The sequence below is a fragment of the Phaethon aethereus genome, assembly GCF_964289735.1.
Source record: "Phaethon aethereus genome assembly, chromosome: 8".
Classification (NCBI taxonomy): Eukaryota; Metazoa; Chordata; class Aves; order Phaethontiformes; family Phaethontidae; genus Phaethon; species Phaethon aethereus.
In genome coordinates this window covers 23,956,213-23,976,752 of record NC_138584.1, presented here as the reverse complement: position 1 = coordinate 23,976,752, position 20,540 = coordinate 23,956,213, and the positions used below count along the sequence as shown (strand labels likewise).

Genomic DNA, 20,540 nt, shown 5'->3' with positions numbered 1-20,540 from the left:
AGGTTGCATATTAGTAAATTCTGAGCAGTAAATTATACCATTGCTTAATTTTATCTTACTGTTTTAATTCTTTCTTTGCAAGTTACACAGGCTGGGAGGATGCTTGCCTTCTCAGACCAGCTCTGAGTGTGGCAATGGGTTGGTCTTTCCAGCCGTCTGTCCTGGAGGCTTGATTTCAGATCAGCCTTAGGTCATGAATGAAGAAGAATTGATGGTGTTAGTGTCCCTTGTGCATGCTGTTCTCTATTGCAGGACCGGGAGGGGGTTAGTAGCCTCTGCCTGGGGGAGAAATTGCACACAGCCACTGAATGGAGTGAGTGGGACTGCTTGGGTAGCCGTGGGGAAAGGCAGGAGAAGGTGTAGGGTGGGCTGGTTGGGTGACAGCAGGGCAGGAGGTATGTTCAGAGGGTGGCTTTGAGAGTAATGAGAAAGAGCTGGTAACAGAAAGATAACATAGTAATCTGTGTTTACAAACACTAAAACAATTCCTTTCTAACTAAGATCTTTAGATTAGCTTGTTGTTGTTGTTGTTATTGCTTTTAGTAGGGATCACTTTGCTGACCAAGCCTATGGTGTATCTTTTCACGTGGTTACACTGCCTGAAGGAAGAGGGTGGTGTGAACTACAGTGCAGGGACGGGACTGAGTATCCAGGGTCAGGAACCTTTCGAGTCAGCTTTGCTGATGGAGTCGTTCATGTAATTACATCCTAAAGTGCTTTGCTGGAGCTAAGCAAGGCAGCCTTGTGAGCATGCTCTTCTCTAGCACTTACAGGGAGTAGCGCTGACCCCATTCACTTCTGTGACCCTGCAGTCCCGCTTTTGTTTTTAAAGGAAATGATATCACTTATGCAAAATAAATCTTGGATTTAAGGTTCCCCCTTTGTTCACTCTTATTTAAAATGAATAGCAGACTTGACTTTTGTTATCCTTCTGCAGTGGTTCCCCTGTCTGTCTCCTGTTCTTGGCTTTGTTTGAAACCCATTGGTTGCATGAGCTTCTGCAAGTTATGTCGTCTCAGATGTGTGACTCTGGGAATGCCTTTGCGTTAAGCTTTGGACATGAAATCTTTGCATAGGGATCATCATGCAATGGACTATCACCTTCAGGTCTGCTACTTGTCTGGCGTGTCATAGCAAAGACATTTGTCATAGTCAGGGCTGTAGTGGCCTCAGATTTATTGAGCTGTGATGCCCAGTGCACTCTGGGGAGCACGAACTCTGCTGCCTGGGAGTTAGGACCAAAGAAGTTGGAAACAGCGTGAAAGATGGTGGAGAAACTTGGAATAAATTTACAGGGGGCGGGGAATGAGACAGGCATTGCATCAAGTACTTTATTTCCAGCACTGAACTGCTGGGATGAGGTAATGAATGGCGAAGGCGGATTTTCCATCCCTGGGTAACTTCACTCGAGCTGCGTTTGGAAGCAGTCACACTGAACTGAATGCAAGCCATTGGTCTTGGTATCATCTGCTCATACAGAAAGGAACCATAATTCCCTCTGCAGCAGGAATTGCTAAGGTGAATTCTGTGTCCAGTGTTATAATGAATTCAGGCAAAACAGTTTCAAAATCAATAGATTTATAATGGATATTTGGTAAAAAGCACACCCTGGGCTCGCTCTGTATGAGAGAGCCCTCTAATAGCAACTCAGCATCGTGGTTATCCTGTGCTCTGGGGAACTGAGAAGCTGGTTGGCTTGGGGACTGCAGAAGATAAACCACTGGAGGGCTGTTTGCCATCTGAATTTTGTTGTCTGCGGCATGTGTGAAAATAGGATTAGCTGCACAAAGTGTGAATTTTCTTTATTACTTCAAAAAACTTAATTTTTCTAGCGTTAGACAGCTGTAGTGTTTCATGCTGGGGCTAAAATGTCATCTGTCTCCCTTTGGATCTCAGCTGACTTCCAAGCAGAGGCAAAGCAGGTGTGTGTTAGTCCCAGTGCTGCCCTCCCAGTGGCTTGGCTGGGAGTGATGGTCTCATGGCTTCTCTGCTTAGAGAGCTCTGCTTGAAAAATCCTGCCAGCCTGGGAGCAGCATCCTTCCCCTTTCACTTGCTTCATTCAAGCCTTGTGTAAGTCGGTAGCTTTCTTGAAAGCATTTTATTTTGTTTGCATGTTTGTTTCCTGTTGGGAGCCATTTTCCTAGATGGGTTCAGTCCCTTTCCTTCTGAAGCTCCTGGCTGGCAAAGACCTACTGGGCCATCTTGAGGTCGTCCCTGGTATTTTCCCTCCAGCATATTCTCATGCGCCTTGTCCAGCAACTCTGTATCCTGAGGAGTGGATGTCTGGGTGTGTGCAGGACTCTAGGGAGACACTGGAACTGCAGACTAACTTTTTGAGCTGACTCTGTTCCACGTTGGAGTCGCCTTTTTCAGTGTGTTTGGCCAGGGTGCTGCTGCCAGCCTGGCACCCTGAAGATGATGTCTCGTGCTCAGAAATTGCTGTGGACTAGGTGTTAGCAATGACGTGAGGCATGTGGAGGTGGTACTAGAAGAAAGAGCAGAATATAGGAGTTTGGGGGAAGAAGACTGAGGAAGCAGTGTGATGTGCTGGCGAGGCCGTGTGCGGGAAGCTCGTACTGCCCAGGACTTCGTTCGTCCTGCTTTGGTTCCACCAGCTTTGTTGCCTCTCTTTGAGCAGGGCTTTCTCCTCTCCTTTGCCCAGCATCTACGCTCTGGGACACCATTTTCCCTCCGTAGGTGCCTCCTGACCACCTCTAATTTCCCTGCTTCAGGTTTTTCCATCTGGGTATTGAGCCAGGTCTTGGTGCTGACCATCGGCCAGTGTGCCGGAGGTGCCTGGGTACCAGCCGAGTTCAGCTCCTTATCCTTCCCTGGAGTCACGTGTGTCCCCTGCAAACCAGGCGGAGGGAAGAGGCTGGTGGGAGGTTGCCAAGACCTCTTCTCTGGCTCGCTGTGCTCCCAGCTCTGAAGAGAACTGTTACATTTTATGGACCATTTAGCTTCCCAATGGTGATCCTAATTCTTCACAGCATGTATGTGCCATTTCTTGGTTATTAAAAGGACTCCTGAAAAGGAGCTGCCCTCGGAGTCAGTGCTCTTCGATGCAGTTAATTGCAGGAGGGTTTTGCTTAGACTGTGAGGCTTAATGTTTCCAAACTCTCCCTATGCTAGGAGGGTCAATTAATACCCAGGTCTCCCCACGGCTGCAGGGACTAAGGCCTGTGTGCCGTCAGTAAGCGTGCGGGGGAAGAACGCTTCTGCTGGGAGTAATTCAAACTTTGAATTGCTCTGGAGGAAGTCCACTTGCTTTCTGCATAGAGATCAAGAGTGCTTTAAGGGCTGGCTGGCCGGGTGTCTCAGTCTCTCATCTCTATATCCTTATATCCTGTGACACTTCAGGTGCCAAAATAGCTTCTATTCCTTCGGGGCCCAAGCAAGCTCCGTGCTTACTGAGAAAGGAGTGATTACCTTGGCCTGACAAGTCAGCCAAAGGATAGATGGCTGTGGTTGCACAGCAGGTGTGGGATGGATGGATGGGAGTGGTTCAGCGGGAGGTTCTTGTCAAGTCACTGCACTGTGTATGAGAAAACAGAGATGGCAAGCCATTAGACTGTGTATTTCAGGTGTGAGGAAGCTGCCGAGGTCCTCTGGCATTGCAAAATGCCAAGGGAAATGTTACTGCCATGCGGAGCACAGCAGTGTGTCGGAATTAATGAGACTGGCATAGGGAGAGCGCACGTGGCCAGTCTGGAGGGTTAATGTGTGTGAGGGTGATAGGCAGGGTTTTGTCATCAGGGTTGCCGTGCTTGGGGAGCATGGTCTAATGGCAAGACCACATGAAAAGAAATAGGAGCTTGAAAGGATAGCGCTAAAAGTCATCAATTGCCACAGTTTTTTTGTGTTTGCTGCAGGCATGAAGCAAATCGCTGGCTTAAGGGGCTCTAAGCACCTGGGTCTTGCAACTGGATTTACAGGTAAGGTGAAATTAGGAGAGAGCTAAGTAATTAATTCCTCTTGCTGAGACCAGGATGGGAGATGATTCTGACTTGCCACTTCTCCTTAGAAGTTTCTTCAGAAGCTGGTAAGGACTCTGGTTGTGAAACCCGGGAAGCAAAGAGGATCCCTGGGTGCCTGACAATTCCTTTTCTCTGCTGGTTCTTTCTCGCAGGCAGCCTCGGGCTGCCTGTCTCTTTGTTAAGAGAGTGACAGCAATGTGACACCGTGAAAATAATTACTAACAAATCACGGTGGTGACTGCAAACAGCTCGCTGTCTTCAGAGGCATGTCAGGGAGCATTAGAGCAGGGCCATGGGAGCGGCAGAGCGGCTAGGGGCTCTTTCTCTGCACTAGGCTGAGGGAAGATCTTCGGAGACCTTTGGTGCCCGCCACCCCCACATCATTCCCTTCTTGTTGGCTTTTTCTTTCTTTACTCCCTTCCCTGCCTTTGCCATCAATAATTAAGCCCATTAATTGCACAGTGAGTTCAGGAAAGCTGTGAATGGTAAGACTGCACTTCTGCCTTCCCTGGATTCAGCAAGCAGCCACAGAGCAGCGGAGGAATTTCTGGAGGGGTATCGTGAGCAGAAGCACATCTGAGCTCTTTCCTATCTTGCAGCCCTTGTGTGCTGCCCTAGGCAGTAATGTTTATTAGCAGTATGCTTGTAGGAATTCATGGGCTGCTGGTACAGTTGGAGAATGGCCCGTGTCCTTGTCCTTGGGAGCCTCCAGTCTCAGTGAATCTGAAAGTAGGTTTGTATTTGTACAGAGCATCATGGCAAACGTGCAGTCAACTGGCATCTCCAGCAAAAAAAATGGGCGGAGGAACTAGAGAACTTTCCAGGGTGCAGCAGGGACAGTGCCAGTCAGTGTGGCTGAAGCTGCAGGTGAAGATGATCCTTCAGAGAATAAACAGTAGATGGGTCACAGGTGAAGAAGGTGGTTGGTACCAAATGGAGCAGCTGGGGGAGTCTGTGCAGGGATGAGGCTGCTGTGGCTGTGCTGGAGCAGGGGCCCTTCTGCAGAGCTACATGGACAGAGTCCAAGGGAAAGCTCTCTATAAAGCCTCCTGTTATACTGCTATAAAACTTCCTCCAAAGGGAGAGTCTAGCAAAGGCACTGATAGGAAACTGGAAAGCAGCTGCTGGCTGAAGTGTCCTTCAGCAGCATTGATATTCAAACCCCTGGGCAACCTTTGAGAGGGGAGCCTGCAGCCTCCCCTCCTTGTTCTTGGTGGTATTTCATCCTCCTGCTTGAGAACGGGCAGTGCCATTTGGCAGCTACTCATGCAGAGGAGAGCCCTGCAAAGGAAAGCAGAAGGTGTGGGTGAGAGCCTGCTCCCAGGCGCCTGCTCCGTTGAGCAGCCCTCTTTCCCATTCCCCTAGTTACTCAAGTGATTTTCCCGACTGTCACATCTGTAAATAATGTTGCTGGCCTATCTAGCTAGATGCAGAGTGGCGATGGAGGGGGGAGGGCTGGCGCTGAGGGTGGCTGTAACAGCCCCTCTCTCCAACTCATACAATATTTATGCAGGGTTGGGAGTCGGCGGCACTGACCTCCAGGTCGTGCTGTTAAACAGCTCCCGCAGCCCCTGCATCCTAATTGCTGCACTTGTCCTTTGCTCTGGAGGATTCACTGCTCCTTCTCTCCAGCGAAGCAAATACTAATGGCAGCTTGTGCTTGGAGGTGGGGAGTGGTCTCTTCCCCACAAGGAAAAGACAAACTTGTTTCCCCTCGTGCAGATGTAATTTGCAGCTGCACAGAAACCTGTGCTCAGACCTTGTTACGCGACATGCCAGGCTCCCGCTGCTGCCAGCCTGGAGACTGTGCCAAGAGCCCATGGAGCTGTTGTGTGTGTGTTTTTGGGTTGTGTATCATCAGAGGGGACAGAGAGGGGTTTTACTCCATCCCACTGGCTTGTTGCAGGATTTCTGTCTTCCCCTTAGTGGCGAGAGGGAAGGACAGGCAATCACAGAAGTCACTTGAGAGAGTAGATTTGGATGATGTGGTACCAGAAAAGGGCAGAGACAGTGCCAGGAAAGGAGAGCAGTTCAAAGACAGAATGACATATTTTCGTCTAGATAAATGATATGCTTCAGTGAGTGGGAAGAGAGGTGATACAGAAGGCTGGAGACCCTCTGTGTGGGTGAGGGGCTCCTGCCCCCCTTGCAAGCGGTACAGCCGTGGCTGGAGGTGGAGAGGTTTTTCACCTGGCTGGCAGGGGCTGGCAGCTGATTCTGGTGGTTCAAGAAAGCCCAAAAGATAAAGCTCTTTGATTGCTAGAGCTGCCATGGCTTTTCCCCCATGCTGTTTGGCTGGGATCTGTCCTCCTTGGGGCTTCACATTGGGTGTCTGCGAGTCCAGTGAGCCATGAGCCGACTGGCCACCCTTATCCTGCCTTCCTGAGTTGGCAGGTCCCCTTTGTGACTGGAAAAGTGCTGTTTAGACTGGAGACTAATGGCCTTTAAGTGGCATGATTGTATTACGTTAAGTGTCTATAGGCTTTACCATTAGGCACTAAGCAGTTTATGACTCATAGCAGAGCATCCCTTGTCCTGAAGAGTTTATATGCTAAATGGTCTGGACAGGCAAGGCATGGAGGAGGCAAGGTTTCCTCCTGCCTGTCACACAGCAGGTCTAAGGAAGGACTGGGACAGGACAAGTCTTCTCAGTCCTAGAGCAATGCCTTACTCTAGGTCTTGCATGCTCCAGTTTGCTGGCAAGAAATACTTCTGCAGTGGGAATTGTGCAGTGGGAGGAGAAACACATTTAATTTTAGCTTAGTTCTTGTGCATGTTTTGGTTTTGAGGGGGCTTAGACACGATGCATTGGGGGTGCATCCATTGCATCAGATACACTCCCCTACTTGGTACATAATTACAGTACACAGCAGGAGTCTGAACACTCATTCTTAAAACAGCTAGTATGCAGAGGACCAGGCGATTACTAAATTAGTGTCTGTATGAAAGACTTCATAAGAGACCATATAGATGGAGAAAGGACATGCTCTGTGTAATCAGGCTCTGCTGCAGCATGAATCACAGAATAAAGACAGATCTGTAATCCAGCCCCCTGCTCAAGGCTGAACTAACTTCAAACTTAGATCAAGTTGTTCAGGGTCTTCTCCAGATGAGTATGAATTTCTTCAGGGGCAGAGATTCCCCCAACAGTCTATTCCAGTGCTTTATTACCTGCACACTGACGAGTTTTTCCTATGATAAATTGGAAGTTCACCTGCTGCAGCCTGCGGTCATGATGGGTGACTTTAACTGAGAGCATGCCTGTGTGGTACATGTGTACACAGGATCCAATTTTGTATTTAGTAAGCAGACGGACTGTTCCAAGCCAGCTTGTGTGTAGAAATCTGTTTTTAAAGGGGTTTTCACAGCCAGGTTCCCAAGGCTGGTGGGGCAACCTCGACCTTGAAGACTTTCCAGTTTCTCTTTCCTTGGGACAATGTGATGCATTTCTGATGTCAAAGGGAAGTCCACTCAGTCATCCTCCCTGTCTGGAAGGGCTGCTGAGAGCATTTGCTCTACCCCTTCGTGGATCTGGAGGACTCAGTATGGAGGAGTACAAGGAGGAGTACAAAGCTTCTGCCTGCTGCACCTCCTAACCTCAGCCAAACCGTGGAAGCAGCAAGCTCTGGTTTCCGACATGGTAATTAAGTAGTTATTTAAAAATAAAAAGGCTCAATTCTGATCCTGCTGTCACTGGCTGCTTACTAACTCCAGGTAGAATTACTCCAGATTTACTCCAATGTGGATTGCAGCAGAATCAGGCCCAATAAATAGAGCCATGAATCATTTTAAGAGAAGCTGTTAAGCAGTAGCACGTAGATTTATTGTAGCATCATGTGTGTGCAATTGTTGATGAACATCTTCTGTTGGAGGCTGAATACCTGCTGTGTTACTGCCTTGTTTTTAATGTTGAGATAGCATCTCTGCCAGCATCTGGCTGACGCACAGACAGATAGCCATAAAAGGGCCAGATCTCGCATGGTGTTAAATGCCTTCATGTTTCATTAAGGTTGATGGCAGTGGAAGGCACACATTGCTTTGCAGGACGAGCGAGTCACGATGAGCCACTTGCCCTGTGTGCTTTTTGGGGCGGAATTATTTTCCTACTGTATACATTGCTCTGGTTGCAGTTTGGGGTAACAGCCTTTTCCATTTGCAGGCCAGCTGCTTGGAAAGCCTGGATGTTGAGATTGTCACAAATTTCTTAGTGCCCAGCAAAAATTTAGAGAAGAAAGATCTGGCTGTTTGCATATCATGGGTGCTGGGTATTCAGACATTTCAGCTAGTGCTACTGTGAGTCCCAAGGCTTGCAGCTTACCTTTTCAACTCCCTAGGCAGGAATATGCCTGGTAGACAGAGAAAGCAGTGCTGTCCAGAATGGGCATCACAGAAATGAAAAGGAGGGTCTGAAAGTGCCAGGTGTTAGCCTCACTGCTTAGCCTGGGTTTTTTGGCCTCGTTACACTAATCCAATTAAAGATTGATGGAAAAAGATAACACACACTCCAGTGAATGGGTTTGTGTGGCAACTGCTTTCCATGTGGGGCAGCTGGAGTGGCATCTTGTGCATCACCACACCTCCCCGGGCCCTGCAGACCCACTGGTGCCTCCACATGCTGTGGTGTGTGCTCATCTCCTGTATCGTGTCTTTCTTATTACTAATGGAGCAATGGATGCATTTTAGCTGCTGGTCAGCCCTCATTAATATCCAGAGATGACAGGTTGACATTTGTAAAGAAGACTTGCATTGACCTTCATGTTGTGCATCGGTGCGGTTGCCATGCGGTGCCCTGTGCTGGATGCTTCTTCCTGCCCTGCCTCGGGAATGCATTTGTGTTAGCAAAGGGACAGGCTGCTCTGTAACCCTTTGCTGCTGCCGGGAGCGCAGGCAGTGTGGCTGGATGTCTCCCGCATCCCTCTGCCCATCCCAAGGACCCTTCCCTGTAAAGCCTCTATCCATCCCAGTGGACCAGAATGGGGAGTGTTGGGGTTGCACTTGTGGCTCCTTGTGGAGATTGTTATTTAGGTATTGGGACCTTAATGGAAGACAGCTTCATGCCAACAGCGATATCCCGTCTGCTTCCTTTTCCTGGCTGCTGTTTGGGGATGCAGCAGAAGAAAAGGCTGTGCTGCCCAGCCATGCTGGGTACTGTCAGTCGCTTGTCTCTCCCCCGACCCACCTGATCCCGGCTCGAGGACTGCTGCAGCCTGCTCGGCAATGACATTTATTAACAGAGGGGGCTTTGAAAAAAGGCAGGCTGTTCCTGCAAAGGCTCCTTGCTGTAACTCCGTCTCCTCCTCTTGCCAGCCCGTCTGAGGCAATGGCTGCTGGTGTTGAAATTCATTAGTGTTTCCTGACAGGTGATGGAGGCTTGCTCTGTCTGTTCCCACTTCCCTGCTCTCATGTCCCTGCTTCACGCATGCTGATATTTAAAGCTGATGTGCAGCTCGTAGGTTTGTTGTACTGTGACAAGTTTGGGGGTGGTTGAGAGAACTGAGAGGGTGGAAGGAAGGCAAAGAAGGAGGAAGATAGGACCTGTCTCAGGGTTTCTGTGAAAGCCCAGGGCTTTTCAGCCCCTCTCCAAAGCTGTCTTTCAAGCTACTGCTTGTGAATTTTAAGTACAACCATGCTGGGGTGGTTTGGCCTGCAGTGACAGGGGACAAGAGAGGGACGTCTTCATGGGTGTGCCCTGTGAGAGCGGGATGCGGTTGCCCAGTAAGGACTCATCCTGTGGGAAGCAAGGGCAGGTGGGTTCCTCTGTCTCCTTGGCAGGTCTGTGGGGCTGAGGAGCGTGTGAGTGGTGTCCTGGCTTAACTCCAGCTGGCAGCTAAGCCCCACACAGCCATGTACTCACTCCTCCCCTGGTGGGATGGGGGAGAGAATCGGAATGGTAAAAGTGAGAAAACTTGTGGGTTGAGATAAAGCAGTTTGATAAGTGAAGCAAAAGCCGTACATGCAAGCAAAGCGAAACAAGGAATTCATTCACTACTTCCCTCAGCGGGCAGAGGCTCAGCCATCTCCAGGAAAGCCAGGCTCCATCACGCCTAATGGTTACATGGGAAGACAAAATGCCATAACTCTGAACATCCCCCACTTCCTCCTCCTTCCCCCAGCTTTATACGCTGAGCATGCCGTCATATGGTATGGAATATCCCTTTGTCAGATGGGGTCAGCTGTCCCGGCTGTGTCCCCTCCCAAGTTCATGTGCACCTGCAGCCTCCTCGCTGGTGGGGGGGTGTGAGAAGCAGAAAAGGCCTTGACTCTGCGTAAGCGCTGCTCAGCAATGCCGAAACACCCCTGAATTCTCAACGCTGTTTTCAGCACAAATCCAAAACACAGCCTCATACTAGCTTCTATGAAGAAAATTAACTCTATCCCAGCCAAAACCAGCACAGTGGGGTGCCAGAGGTCTGGCAGGATGTTCTTTGCTCTATCCTTCACTTTGGACAGGAGTGTGAGGGGAGACTGGCTCTGCTCTTGCCTCTTTGCACCAAGTGGCACGGTGACTCTAGTGCTGTGGAGGAGACATCTACCTGCCGAAGCCTTGGGTTAGGCGGGAAATCTGCTCCAGTTTAACTTGAATTATTGGGATGGGGTAGTTGGGGTTTGGGGGTTTTTTTGGAGATGTGGGTCAGCATGCTTCAATTTCCGCAGGCTGCAGCGTGCCTTGGGCTGTGCTGTGTGCACAGGATACTCCACTCCTGTGTGGGTGCTGTGGCATCATGCTGTCAGAGCCCTCCCAGCCTGGCACAGGGGTTTTGGCAAAGCCTGGCCAGGCTTTCTGTGCCTCTGGGGCATGTTCCTGCAGCCTCAGCACTTTGGAGCAGGGTCTCAGCCCTTTGTGTCCCCAGGCCATTGAACCCTGCTGGCTGGGACTTGCTGTTTTAACCAAGTTTGGATCAACTTCAGGCTGCCTCTTTGGGAGGGTGTGGCTTTACCGAAACTGCTTTAAATTCCTAGCTTGGCTCTTGTGAGGTTCCATGTAGACAGATGTGGTTTTGCCTGTCGTGGTGCTGTTTCTCTGCTAAAACAGCTCAGGTGCCTTAGCACGAGGGCGTTATTCCCTCGCTAGCTTTCTCTGTTAGGAGAGGCTACCCAAGCTTTCCCCTTGGTCTGGCAGACATCCCACCCTACATCAAAACAGAGCAGCACCTCTGTGCCGCATGGTCCAGAGCCATGTCTTGTTTGACAGCTCCTCTCTTTGGCTGTCACCTTGTTGCTGTTGTGTGCTGCAGCATCCAAGCAGCTTCCTTCAGGCTTTCCAGCTCTCCTTCAGTGAAGAATTTCCAGGGTGGGAGCCTGCCTGCCCTCTCCTTTGCTGCCCGGTGCAGTGAGGTTGGCCGGGACGCAATTAAAACGTTCTGCATCTCTTACAACTCAAGGTCTTCAGGGCATGGATTTTTTTGGAGGGCTGAGACCAGGTGTATAAAAACCAAGATTTAATGTCCCTTCATCTTTCCCATAGAGGGACTTGTTCTTTTAACTGGCTCAATATCAATACGCCCAGTGTGTAGAGAGTGGCCCAATTTCTTTGTCTTCTGACATCCTGAACCCAGAAGCAGATGGACGTTAACCAGCTCTGATTAGTTGGGAGAATCGAGCATTAATTTTTTATATGCCGGGACCACCTGAGTGACGGAAATCAATTACGGCTGCCCCTCCCCCTTCCATATTAATGTGGTGGCTCCGAGCAGAGATGGAGGAACCTGTTGAAATGAGAAACCCCTATTTCTTAGTTTGACCCCCTAGATAATTAGGGTTAAACTGATATGCTATCGCACTGGTGACACATTTTATCTGCCTCTGTTTGTACAAGAGGATACAATAGTGGAGGAAGGACCAATTTGTGCCCTGCTTTAGCTAACCAGACCAAGATAAAAGGTGTCACTAGTACGATAACGTTCTTGCCTCATGCTCCTTTATTGTTGCTCAATTTGCCTTTTTTTTTTTAAATCCTGTTCTTTTTCTTTCAATACCCTTGGTCATATTTTAACTCCATGCCATCGCATAATGACGCCTTGCTAAATGTGTGTAGAGATAGGCAACTCTGGCTGACAGCCTTCCCTGATAACCGAATTCCAGCCCATCCATCACTAGGCTGCTCCCCTTAACTTAAGGAAAGTGATAACTAAAGCAAGGCCGTTTATCACCGCTGAGCTGTGCGCTTCTTGCCGCCTTGGAGAGAGCCAGCTTCAAAGGGAGAAATGCAGCCATGTCACCTCGCCTCCCATTTGCATCCTGTTCATCTCCAGGCTCCATTTACCCTGCAGAGCGGAGGAGCAGGGCTGGGTGGAAATCAGAGCACTCTTGAAAATGGTGCAGAGCTGCCACTGCTGACCACAGTCCCAAGGAGGACTCGGACTTGCTTGGTTGGCAGAGGAGAGTGTGCTACCTGCTGTCACTTGTGTCCCAAGAGGACCTGTGTTTTGGGAGCGGGCAGAAGTTGTGTGCTCACATCTCTGCTTCTGGGAGGACAGACTTTACCAGAGCTGCATCAGAGGCTGGAAAATCCCACAGCCATTTTCAAGTTTCTATCAACTGCAGGCATACCTGAAGCCACAGCGTTTGGCTGACAGGGTGGTTTTGAGAGCCAGCTTCCTTCCCAAGGAGTGAGAGCTTCAGTGTTTGGGGAGACAGCGAGGCCTCGTCCAAAAGCTGGAAGGATCATGGGATGTTGAATGCGGTGAAATGTGCCATCATTTCTCCTTTGCCTGAGGGAGGGCCAAATCCTGAACTCTTAGCTTACGCAAAGCTGCCCCAGTGAGCAAGGTTGACTCTTGCAAGAGCAAGAAGCCATACTGAACATATGTAAAGAAGCTGTAAAGAGCACATCTGCCAAATGAGCTGCTCAAGTGAATGGTGGCCCTGATAAATGGAAATACTTCCTTACAGGCCCTGGCACTTCGATTCTCCAGGAGAGCCGCAGATGTGCCTTGTTCACTCCAACCTGGAGAAGATGATGAAGAAACTCCTGCCTGGTCACCAGGCTGAGGAGTGTGTAGACCACTGCAGGTGACAAGCTTGGAGCTGGGGAAAGGACATTGCAGAGGTGTTTTCCTTCCTGTAGCTACCTGGGGACCTAGTATCTGCGCAGTGAGAGCCCCTGGTTCGCTGTGCTGGCAGCAGTGTGTACCCAGGCTAGACCAGACCCATACAGCAATCCTTCTCTAAAGGCAGGCGCATTGGGTGGCTGTATCCCTGCTGGCCTGGAGCCACCAGGCCTACATCTTGCAGCTCGGGGAGTAGACTGATGCTTTGGTCCACGCTGCTGACAGCCCGCCCAGGTTATAGCATGAGCATAGGTCTTCTAGTGCTTGAAAAACTTGGTGAAGTCTCCCTGGTTCTAACGTGAAATGAGGGGAGCACAAGTGTGGAGGGGGAGGGGGAATGTCCTTAGGTCACACGGCTTCACAGGCAGTTTCTGGGGTTGTTACTTGTTTGCAAAAATGGGTCATTTATTTAGTTGACATATTTATTTGGAGCATTTATTTTCTCCAATTAAAGACCCACTGTCCAGTGCCCAGGGCGTACTGCCATCAGTCTCAGGGTGGAAGCAGAACCAGATTGTCCAGTTTGCTGGGCCTTTTGGTCCCACAGGGATGGAAATGCTTTAGATGTCATTCATTGCACTGGGTGGTTAGCTGTCAGTTCCTGTGGCTAACAAGAACAACGCTGTATTCACTTCTTCTGGGCCCTGGCCAAGTGTTAGGTGAATTGATAGTTATCCCTCTAACTGGAGCTGGGCTGAGACCTGTATTAATGAAAACCTCTTGGGTTGGGAGGAGAAGAACAGCTTTTAGTAACGTATCTTTTGCTAACTGCTGTCATCATCCTCTCTAGCTAAATGTGAGCAGTCTTAAGAGAGGTTGAGCTGATCACATGTCTATATTTAGACCAGTCATTTGTTTTAAATGGTTCCTTTTCTTGTAATCTTTTTTTATTTGGGCAGCAGTAGAAAGTAGCTTTCCTGGACAAAGCTTTCTTAGCATGCTGGTTGGGGCTGGTGGGGTCTGTTCAACCACGGGATGTCATGGATGTATGTGTAATGGCTGTAAAATGCATGGACTGGGCTGCTATTTATGTGACGGCTGTGCAATTGCAAGGAGTGACTCCAGGTGGTTTATTTCAGCGCGATGGTGCTAGCATCAGATGAGCCGCGCCCAGAGGTGAGACCGTGCTGTCAAGTCACATTGCTTACCTTGCAAATCGCTGTAGCCCTGATGCTTGCAAGCTAGTTCTTTTGACAGGCTTCCTGCTTTCAAAGAGATTCCTCTGGACCTCCTTACTCAAACGTGTTTGTATGATTTAAATTATTGCTCCTAAATGATGACTTGTGCATTTTTTCAGGACCAGGCATTTGGTTTTGGCACAGGGAGTCTATTCCTTTCTTGCCTAAGCAGGGCTCACAAAGCCAGTACACTGGTGGGGCCCAGTGTGGGCTGGCTGTGTTGGCCGCATATTCCTGGGAGATTCCCCTGGATATGTTTGCCAGCTTCCTTCCTTTTCTTCCCATAGAAATGGAGGCAGCAACGAGACCAAACCACTCTGGTACTGCACTACCCTGAGTCCCACATTATCTGCAAGTGCATTATCTGTGTCCCTCCTTCATCTCCTTACTTGGGAAGCTGTTTGTAGGTCTGAAGAGATGCTGCCCTGTTTACCAAAGGGTTCGGAACTGGGCTGAGCACTCAGGTACTGCATGGGGTATTGATGGTGCACCCCAGCTCAAGGTGGTGTATCTAGCTTCTATCCACATCTGACCAGAGCTTGTTCCTGAATTTCAGCCTTGATTCCGACGTCCAGTCTGGATTATTCACTCTTTCCTCTATGGAGAGTAGAAGACTTTGCCCTGGACATGGTCTGTGTTGGGACGTTTGAGGAGCTGATGCTGGCACTCGCAGCTCTTCCCTCCTCCCTACAACCTCCCCCTACAGCCCCCAAGTGCCTGAGGAAGTTGTGAGATTCCCCACCCCCCTCTGTTTGCAAAAGCCAATTTCTGGGGTTGTGGCTTTTAACATGCACAAACGGCTCTAATTTAGTCATTTATTTAGTTGACATATTTATTTGGGATGTTCTTTTGCTTCAGTTAAAGATCGTGTGACTGGTGCCCCAGGCATGCTCAGCAGTACATGAGTGAATAAGATCCATCAATTACTCTTGATCAGATCAAACCGGCCGGGGAAAACTCCCATAACTCATCTCCCTGCACAGGCTTGGCTGGAGCTGCACGGCCTTGCGACTCGGGCTTCCGCATCTGAGGGGCACGTTGTAGCTCCCCTGCGAACACACTGGGGTCCTGCTGTCCTTTCAGGCATTCTACCTCCCTTACCGGTGCCGTTTTGTTTTGGGAGCCCTATTCTGGCAGCTCGCTGTAGGAAGGGGTTAAATATGTGTGCTCGCAACTCTGGCTGCGGGTGCTCAAACCCATAGTGAGACAGCATACGGCACCTTGCATCTTCAGAGTTGTGACTGCACTCTTCTTCCAAGCACCTGCTTAGCAAACAGCCTCTGCTTTCTTAGCCCTAAAACGTTGTTCCTGCAGCATTACTACACAAAAAATGAATGCATTGGTGCCTCCTTCCCTCTCTCATGTCTCATTCGGTGTTTTAACTATAAAGGCCATATGGAAAAGCACCAGGGCATGGCAGGTGAATTGTGAGTCCTTCTGTCTGCCTTCTAAGCCACTGGTTTTGCAAGGATTTGTGATGAGTTCACTTAGCTAAGGATGGCCTGCATGCTCCAGTCGCGTTTGCGTGTTAGCCACTGTGGAGAAGAGCTGCATGCCGCACTTGCACACAGCTTCTGTTCAAAATGTTCAGTCTGAAAGGTGTCAGCAGCCTGGATGTGGCTGGATGTATGTAAGTCTTCAGCCAAGCTGTGCTCTCATGAGATTTTTTTGCCAAGAGCTATGGTCCATCTGATGTGCAGCATGTTACAGCAGACTTGAGGGTCTCTTGTATCTTGGAACGAAATGCACTTAAGAAAACAGAGTTTGTGTTGTCAGGACACTGATTGAATAAAACCTGCTCTCTTTTCTCTCTTACAGGTTACCAGGACAATGCCAGTACTTAGGGCTGCCGGTTGCTGATTACTTCAAACAGTGGATTAATCTGAAAAAGGTACTTTTGTGCAAACTGCCATGGTCCCTGTCTCCCTCTCTCCCCCCTCCCCTTGTCCTTCTCCTTTCCTCTTTAAGGAGGTGCCTAATAACTACTGCTGTTTTGCATTGAAATGAGTTATTTTCTCAGAAGCTGGACTGAGCGAGTCCTCCGGCTCCCTATTGTATCTCCTCTAATAGAGTCTTACTGTACTTGATGGGATGTGTTCTGCATCTGGAGAGAATCCCATTGTGGCAGGCACAGTGCGGTGTCTCTGCATAATAGTGGGATACTGTGAGGCCCCTCTCCAGCGAAGGTTGTGTTGGCCCCAGTGTTTCTGACTCTGTTTTGTTCTGCAGCGGTATAAGGCTTCTAGGAGCTTGGTTCCCTTCAGATCAAATTCCCTGTGTTTATCAACCTGAAACATTCCCAAACAAAACAATCAGTGTTTCCCTTTGTACTGTGGGGAAGGGGACCTGTCTCAGCAGCATGTCCACCTAAGAAACCAGCGGTCCCTTTGCAAAGCAAAATACGTTAGACTTTACTGTCTGGTGCCTTGTGTTGCTCTACACCTTCTCTGGGTGGTTAAACAGCAGCCTGCTGTGCATCCATTGGGTATCCTGGCACAGCTGCTCCATCTGCACAGAAAAATGTGGTCATGTCATAAGCCACAAATCAAAGGGGGAAGAAAAGAACAAGTGTGACTACAAGCAGTAGCAGGGTGAGGGGGGATGCTGGGGTCTGTGCACAAGAGAAACTGGGGTGGCCCTGGCCCTCCTGGTTAAAGCTTTGGATCGGTAAGATTCCCTTCCCCCATCCAATTTAGTGTTTTATTTGGGTTTCTGTGCCTTTTCCTGATAATTAGGGGTCTCAGTAAATGGAATTTGCTTGTAAACAGCTCGTTGTACTTGTGGGCTTTCCTTTTGTTCTCTTATTTATTTATTGTTTTAAATGGAAGCATGAGTGACAGGCTGAACAGCCACGGAAGGACAATTTGCATGATCTGTTCCGTCAAATAGGGTAGAACATGAACTTAACAAGGGATGCTGGCAGCACATTCCCGGCTGAACTTGTCAAAGGGTTTTGTATTTCCCTGCTGTCAGAGCAAATCTTTTGGCTGATTGCTGGTCCTTGGTAAATGAAATCTGAAAGCACATTGGGGCATTCTGCAGTTCAGTGACCATTAATGATCGCCATTTGAAGTTCACTAAACTTCCGGTGAATGGATAGCAGCTGTATAACCAGCAGGTTGATGGCTGCAGAATAATAATATTTAAAAAAAAAATCCTTAGGTACCATGATGTTCGCTAAGAAGTAGGTTTATCTAGTCGTGCTCCTCGTCTGGGCCTCAGGATGAATGACTTAAGGCTCTTTCCCATAGTTCGAGGCTCCTGGATTTAGTGTGTTTGGAGCTGGGATTCATTGTAACGTGGACATCCAGGCAACTGGCTGTTCTTCAAGATGGGTGTTCATGTATTGTGCTTCAGCAAATACTGTGATGATAAGTTGAGGGCTGGTGAGCATCCGTGAAGTACCAAGCACAGAGCTAAAAGCAGGAGGAGAAGGCAAGCTGTTGCAGGGAAATGTTCCCTTGCCCAGCTCTGAAAGGGTTGCACGTAGGATGGGGGCACATGGGTTGGGGTTGTCCCCATCTGCAGATGTGTTACTTTGAAAGTAAGGCTCCAGTCTCCTTCAGATCATGTGGAGAGGGGATGTGTGAGAGAGATGCTTATCTTACACCAAGCCCTCTAATCCCTTAAAAATCTGAAGTTTTTCTGACTCTCTAATATCACAGGGTGGTTCCAGGGTCCCTGCACCTCTCTGGGAAGTGACCCAGCTTGAAGAGGAGAGCAGGGACCTCTCCTGGCCTGTGGCTAAAGAGCTGCCTCCTGTGGGGCTTACTCATACCCCAGGATGAGGATGTTTCCATGCTACTCACTGCCCTGCTCTCTGGGAGTGCTTGTGGGGTAACTGTCTGTGTGTTTTCATGAGAGAGGATTTCCAGCTTAGATAAATAATTCTGGCCAAGCAGTTGGGACCCAGTGGGACCTCGGTCTCTTTTGAGTGAGATCCCAGTGTGAGACAAATAAGGTTGGACAGGTATCTAGCCCCACTGCTCTTCCCTTCATAGCTCAGGTAGCCCCTTTTCTCCTCCCTCTGGCATGTTCCTGACTTAGAAATATCTCCTAGGCTGAGTCTGCCTCTGATGTGATCCATGAAGTGAAGGTGTTGGGGAGGGTGTGGTGTGAAACTGCTAATTTCTAGGTCATGGATAATGCAGAGACTTGGATGTTTCAGATGTCAAGGAAACAGTTCATGTGAGTGTAAATGGCATGTGTGACTGAAAGCAGTTTCCTGCAGAATGGTCCCACCTGCATCTGCTGTCTGTTCTTCGGGTCTCTGCTTGTGAGCGGTGATACCAAGAGGACCTTACTGAGTTGGGGAACTGCTGCTGCAAATTCAAGGCAACGCAAAAGAGTGGGATTACGTATAGAAAGCTGTGTGCGAGGGGAAGATGTGTTTGTGTACCTGTGTGTAGTGCGGTAACAACAAAGTATGTCCAAGATTCCCTCTGGCCACGCACACACACCTTCATATCCTCTTTGTCTCCATTTTGTATCATCTGAAGATACAATCCTTGTCTGTGCTGCCTCTGCCAAAGTGCAGGATGCTCCAGAGCTCAGCAGTCCCTCTTCCCGAGGTGGTGAGATGGTCTTTCCCAGGGTTCATTTTTCAATAAACTCCTTTTCTTGTCACTTCTCTGGTGCAGGAGCAGTTGAGGTGAGCACCCTGTGCCTCCAGGCCTCTTTCAGAGTATCCAAGACTTGCCTCTTGGGTAAGCTGAAGATGGGAATCAGACCCTGCTAGCTACCACGCTTGTGTTGCCCCAGGAGACCTTTTTGGATTGATCTGGCTATGCAGGGAGTGGTGAGCTCCACACCTGACCGCTGCGATGGTGGCCACGGTGTCTTGGAGTCTGTGAAAAAGCCTTCTGTGGAGGACAAAAGGAGAAAAGCTGCCTGTGCACTTGACTGCGTTTGCTGAAGTTTTACCTTGCCCTATGCCCCCCCAGCCTGCTAATGCATCCCTTCCGTCAAGCCTGATCGGTGTTTGCTGACATTTTTAATGTCACTGAGCTATCTTGTATCTCTGGTGAACTGTCAGTGTAGAGCTGACTTGGGGCAGAGAGTTTATCATGTTCTTCACTTCGATTAGCTCAGCCTTGTGGGAGGGCAGCAGAAAGCAGAGGAGTCTTTCTTTGAATGCAGCAACATCTCAGACATCCCCCTAAACCATCTCAATAGAGAGCCACCATCCCGTCTGCCAGTTCTCCTTCTGTGCCTGTCATGTCGATCCACAGAGGCCCCGTGGGTTAGGGCTGAGGTGCAGAACCTGAGCTACATTGTTGGAGCTGAATGCTCAGGATGGAAATAGCAGAGTGTGTTTCATGTCGGGAGCGAGGGGCACCGGTGGAGAAATACGTGCAGAAAGCAGTAGGCTGTGGGTCAAGATTTATGTGAAGAGGAAAGCTGCTGCAGCTAACAAGCTACAACCAAGCTGCTGCCCCAAGAGTATCCTCAGGTAGCCTGGATAAATTCGGTGCTTATTCTAACACAAAGATCAGTTCTTGTTTGTGCTCCCTTTACTCTTCCGGGAGCCTCTGTGGTTTATCGTTCCAGGTCCCACTTGAGTTAGTGGCATGGTCGGTCCCATGATGGATCCTCACCCTGTGGGATGGAGCCAGCGCTGTGTTAGGCTGAGGACACGGCGACTGTGATCGCAGGGTGGTCGGGAGCCTGGGAATGGGAAACACGGTGGGCAGCAGGAGTGCCAGCATCACCGGGTTGGGAGCACATCACAGAGGGGAGAGTGGTTTGATGGAGGCAGGCGGTGGAAGATGGGCAGTGAAGCTAGGTTTTCTTACAGTTAGCTGGTGCAAGAAAAGGATTAGAAGGATGATGAGGGTGTCAAAATGGCCACGCCAAAGGTCTAACCCAGATCCTCCCCATGCCAGAGGCCAGCAGCTGGTGCTTGCAGATGCAACAAGGAGAGCATGATTCGAGTCAGCTTCCTCTGGTTCCCAGCAATTGTGTCTTCAAGGATTGAGAGCTGGCCACTGCCTCCAGACCACTGTGTCTAGCATCCACTGTTTTTACCACGTCTGTCTACCAGAACCTTGTACATCCTTTTCTGAATCTGCTCATGCTTTCGGTTTCTACAGCATCCTGCAGCAATGAGATTTGCTATTTAATTACACATTAATTATACTCTGTTTATTCATACATTGTGTGAAGATGCAAGTCCTCTTGTTTCTTTTTAAACCTATTGTCGGATCATTTTCTTGCGCCTAGGTCTTGCATCGTGTGAAAGAGCAAATAAGTGTTTATAGTTCTTCTCTCTTGTGTAATTCTTGACTTGAAACCTCTGCCATACTCTTGCTTCATTGTGTCTCTTCTAGTGCAGC

At 49.2% G+C, this 20,540-nt stretch overlaps 1 protein-coding gene across 1 annotated transcript in view; it reads left to right on the top strand.

Moving 5' to 3' along the window:
• ERI3 (ERI1 exoribonuclease family member 3) overlaps window positions 1–20,540 on the top strand; it is a gene marked incomplete at both ends in the record, with an annotated part of 125,073 nt that overhangs the window by 28,583 nt on the left and 75,950 nt on the right. Inside the window, one exon of the mRNA XM_082003101.1 lies at window positions 16,024–16,096. Coding sequence (XP_081859227.1) covers window positions 16,024–16,096 — 73 coding nt within the window. The remainder of the gene's footprint in view (window positions 1–16,023; window positions 16,097–20,540) is intronic.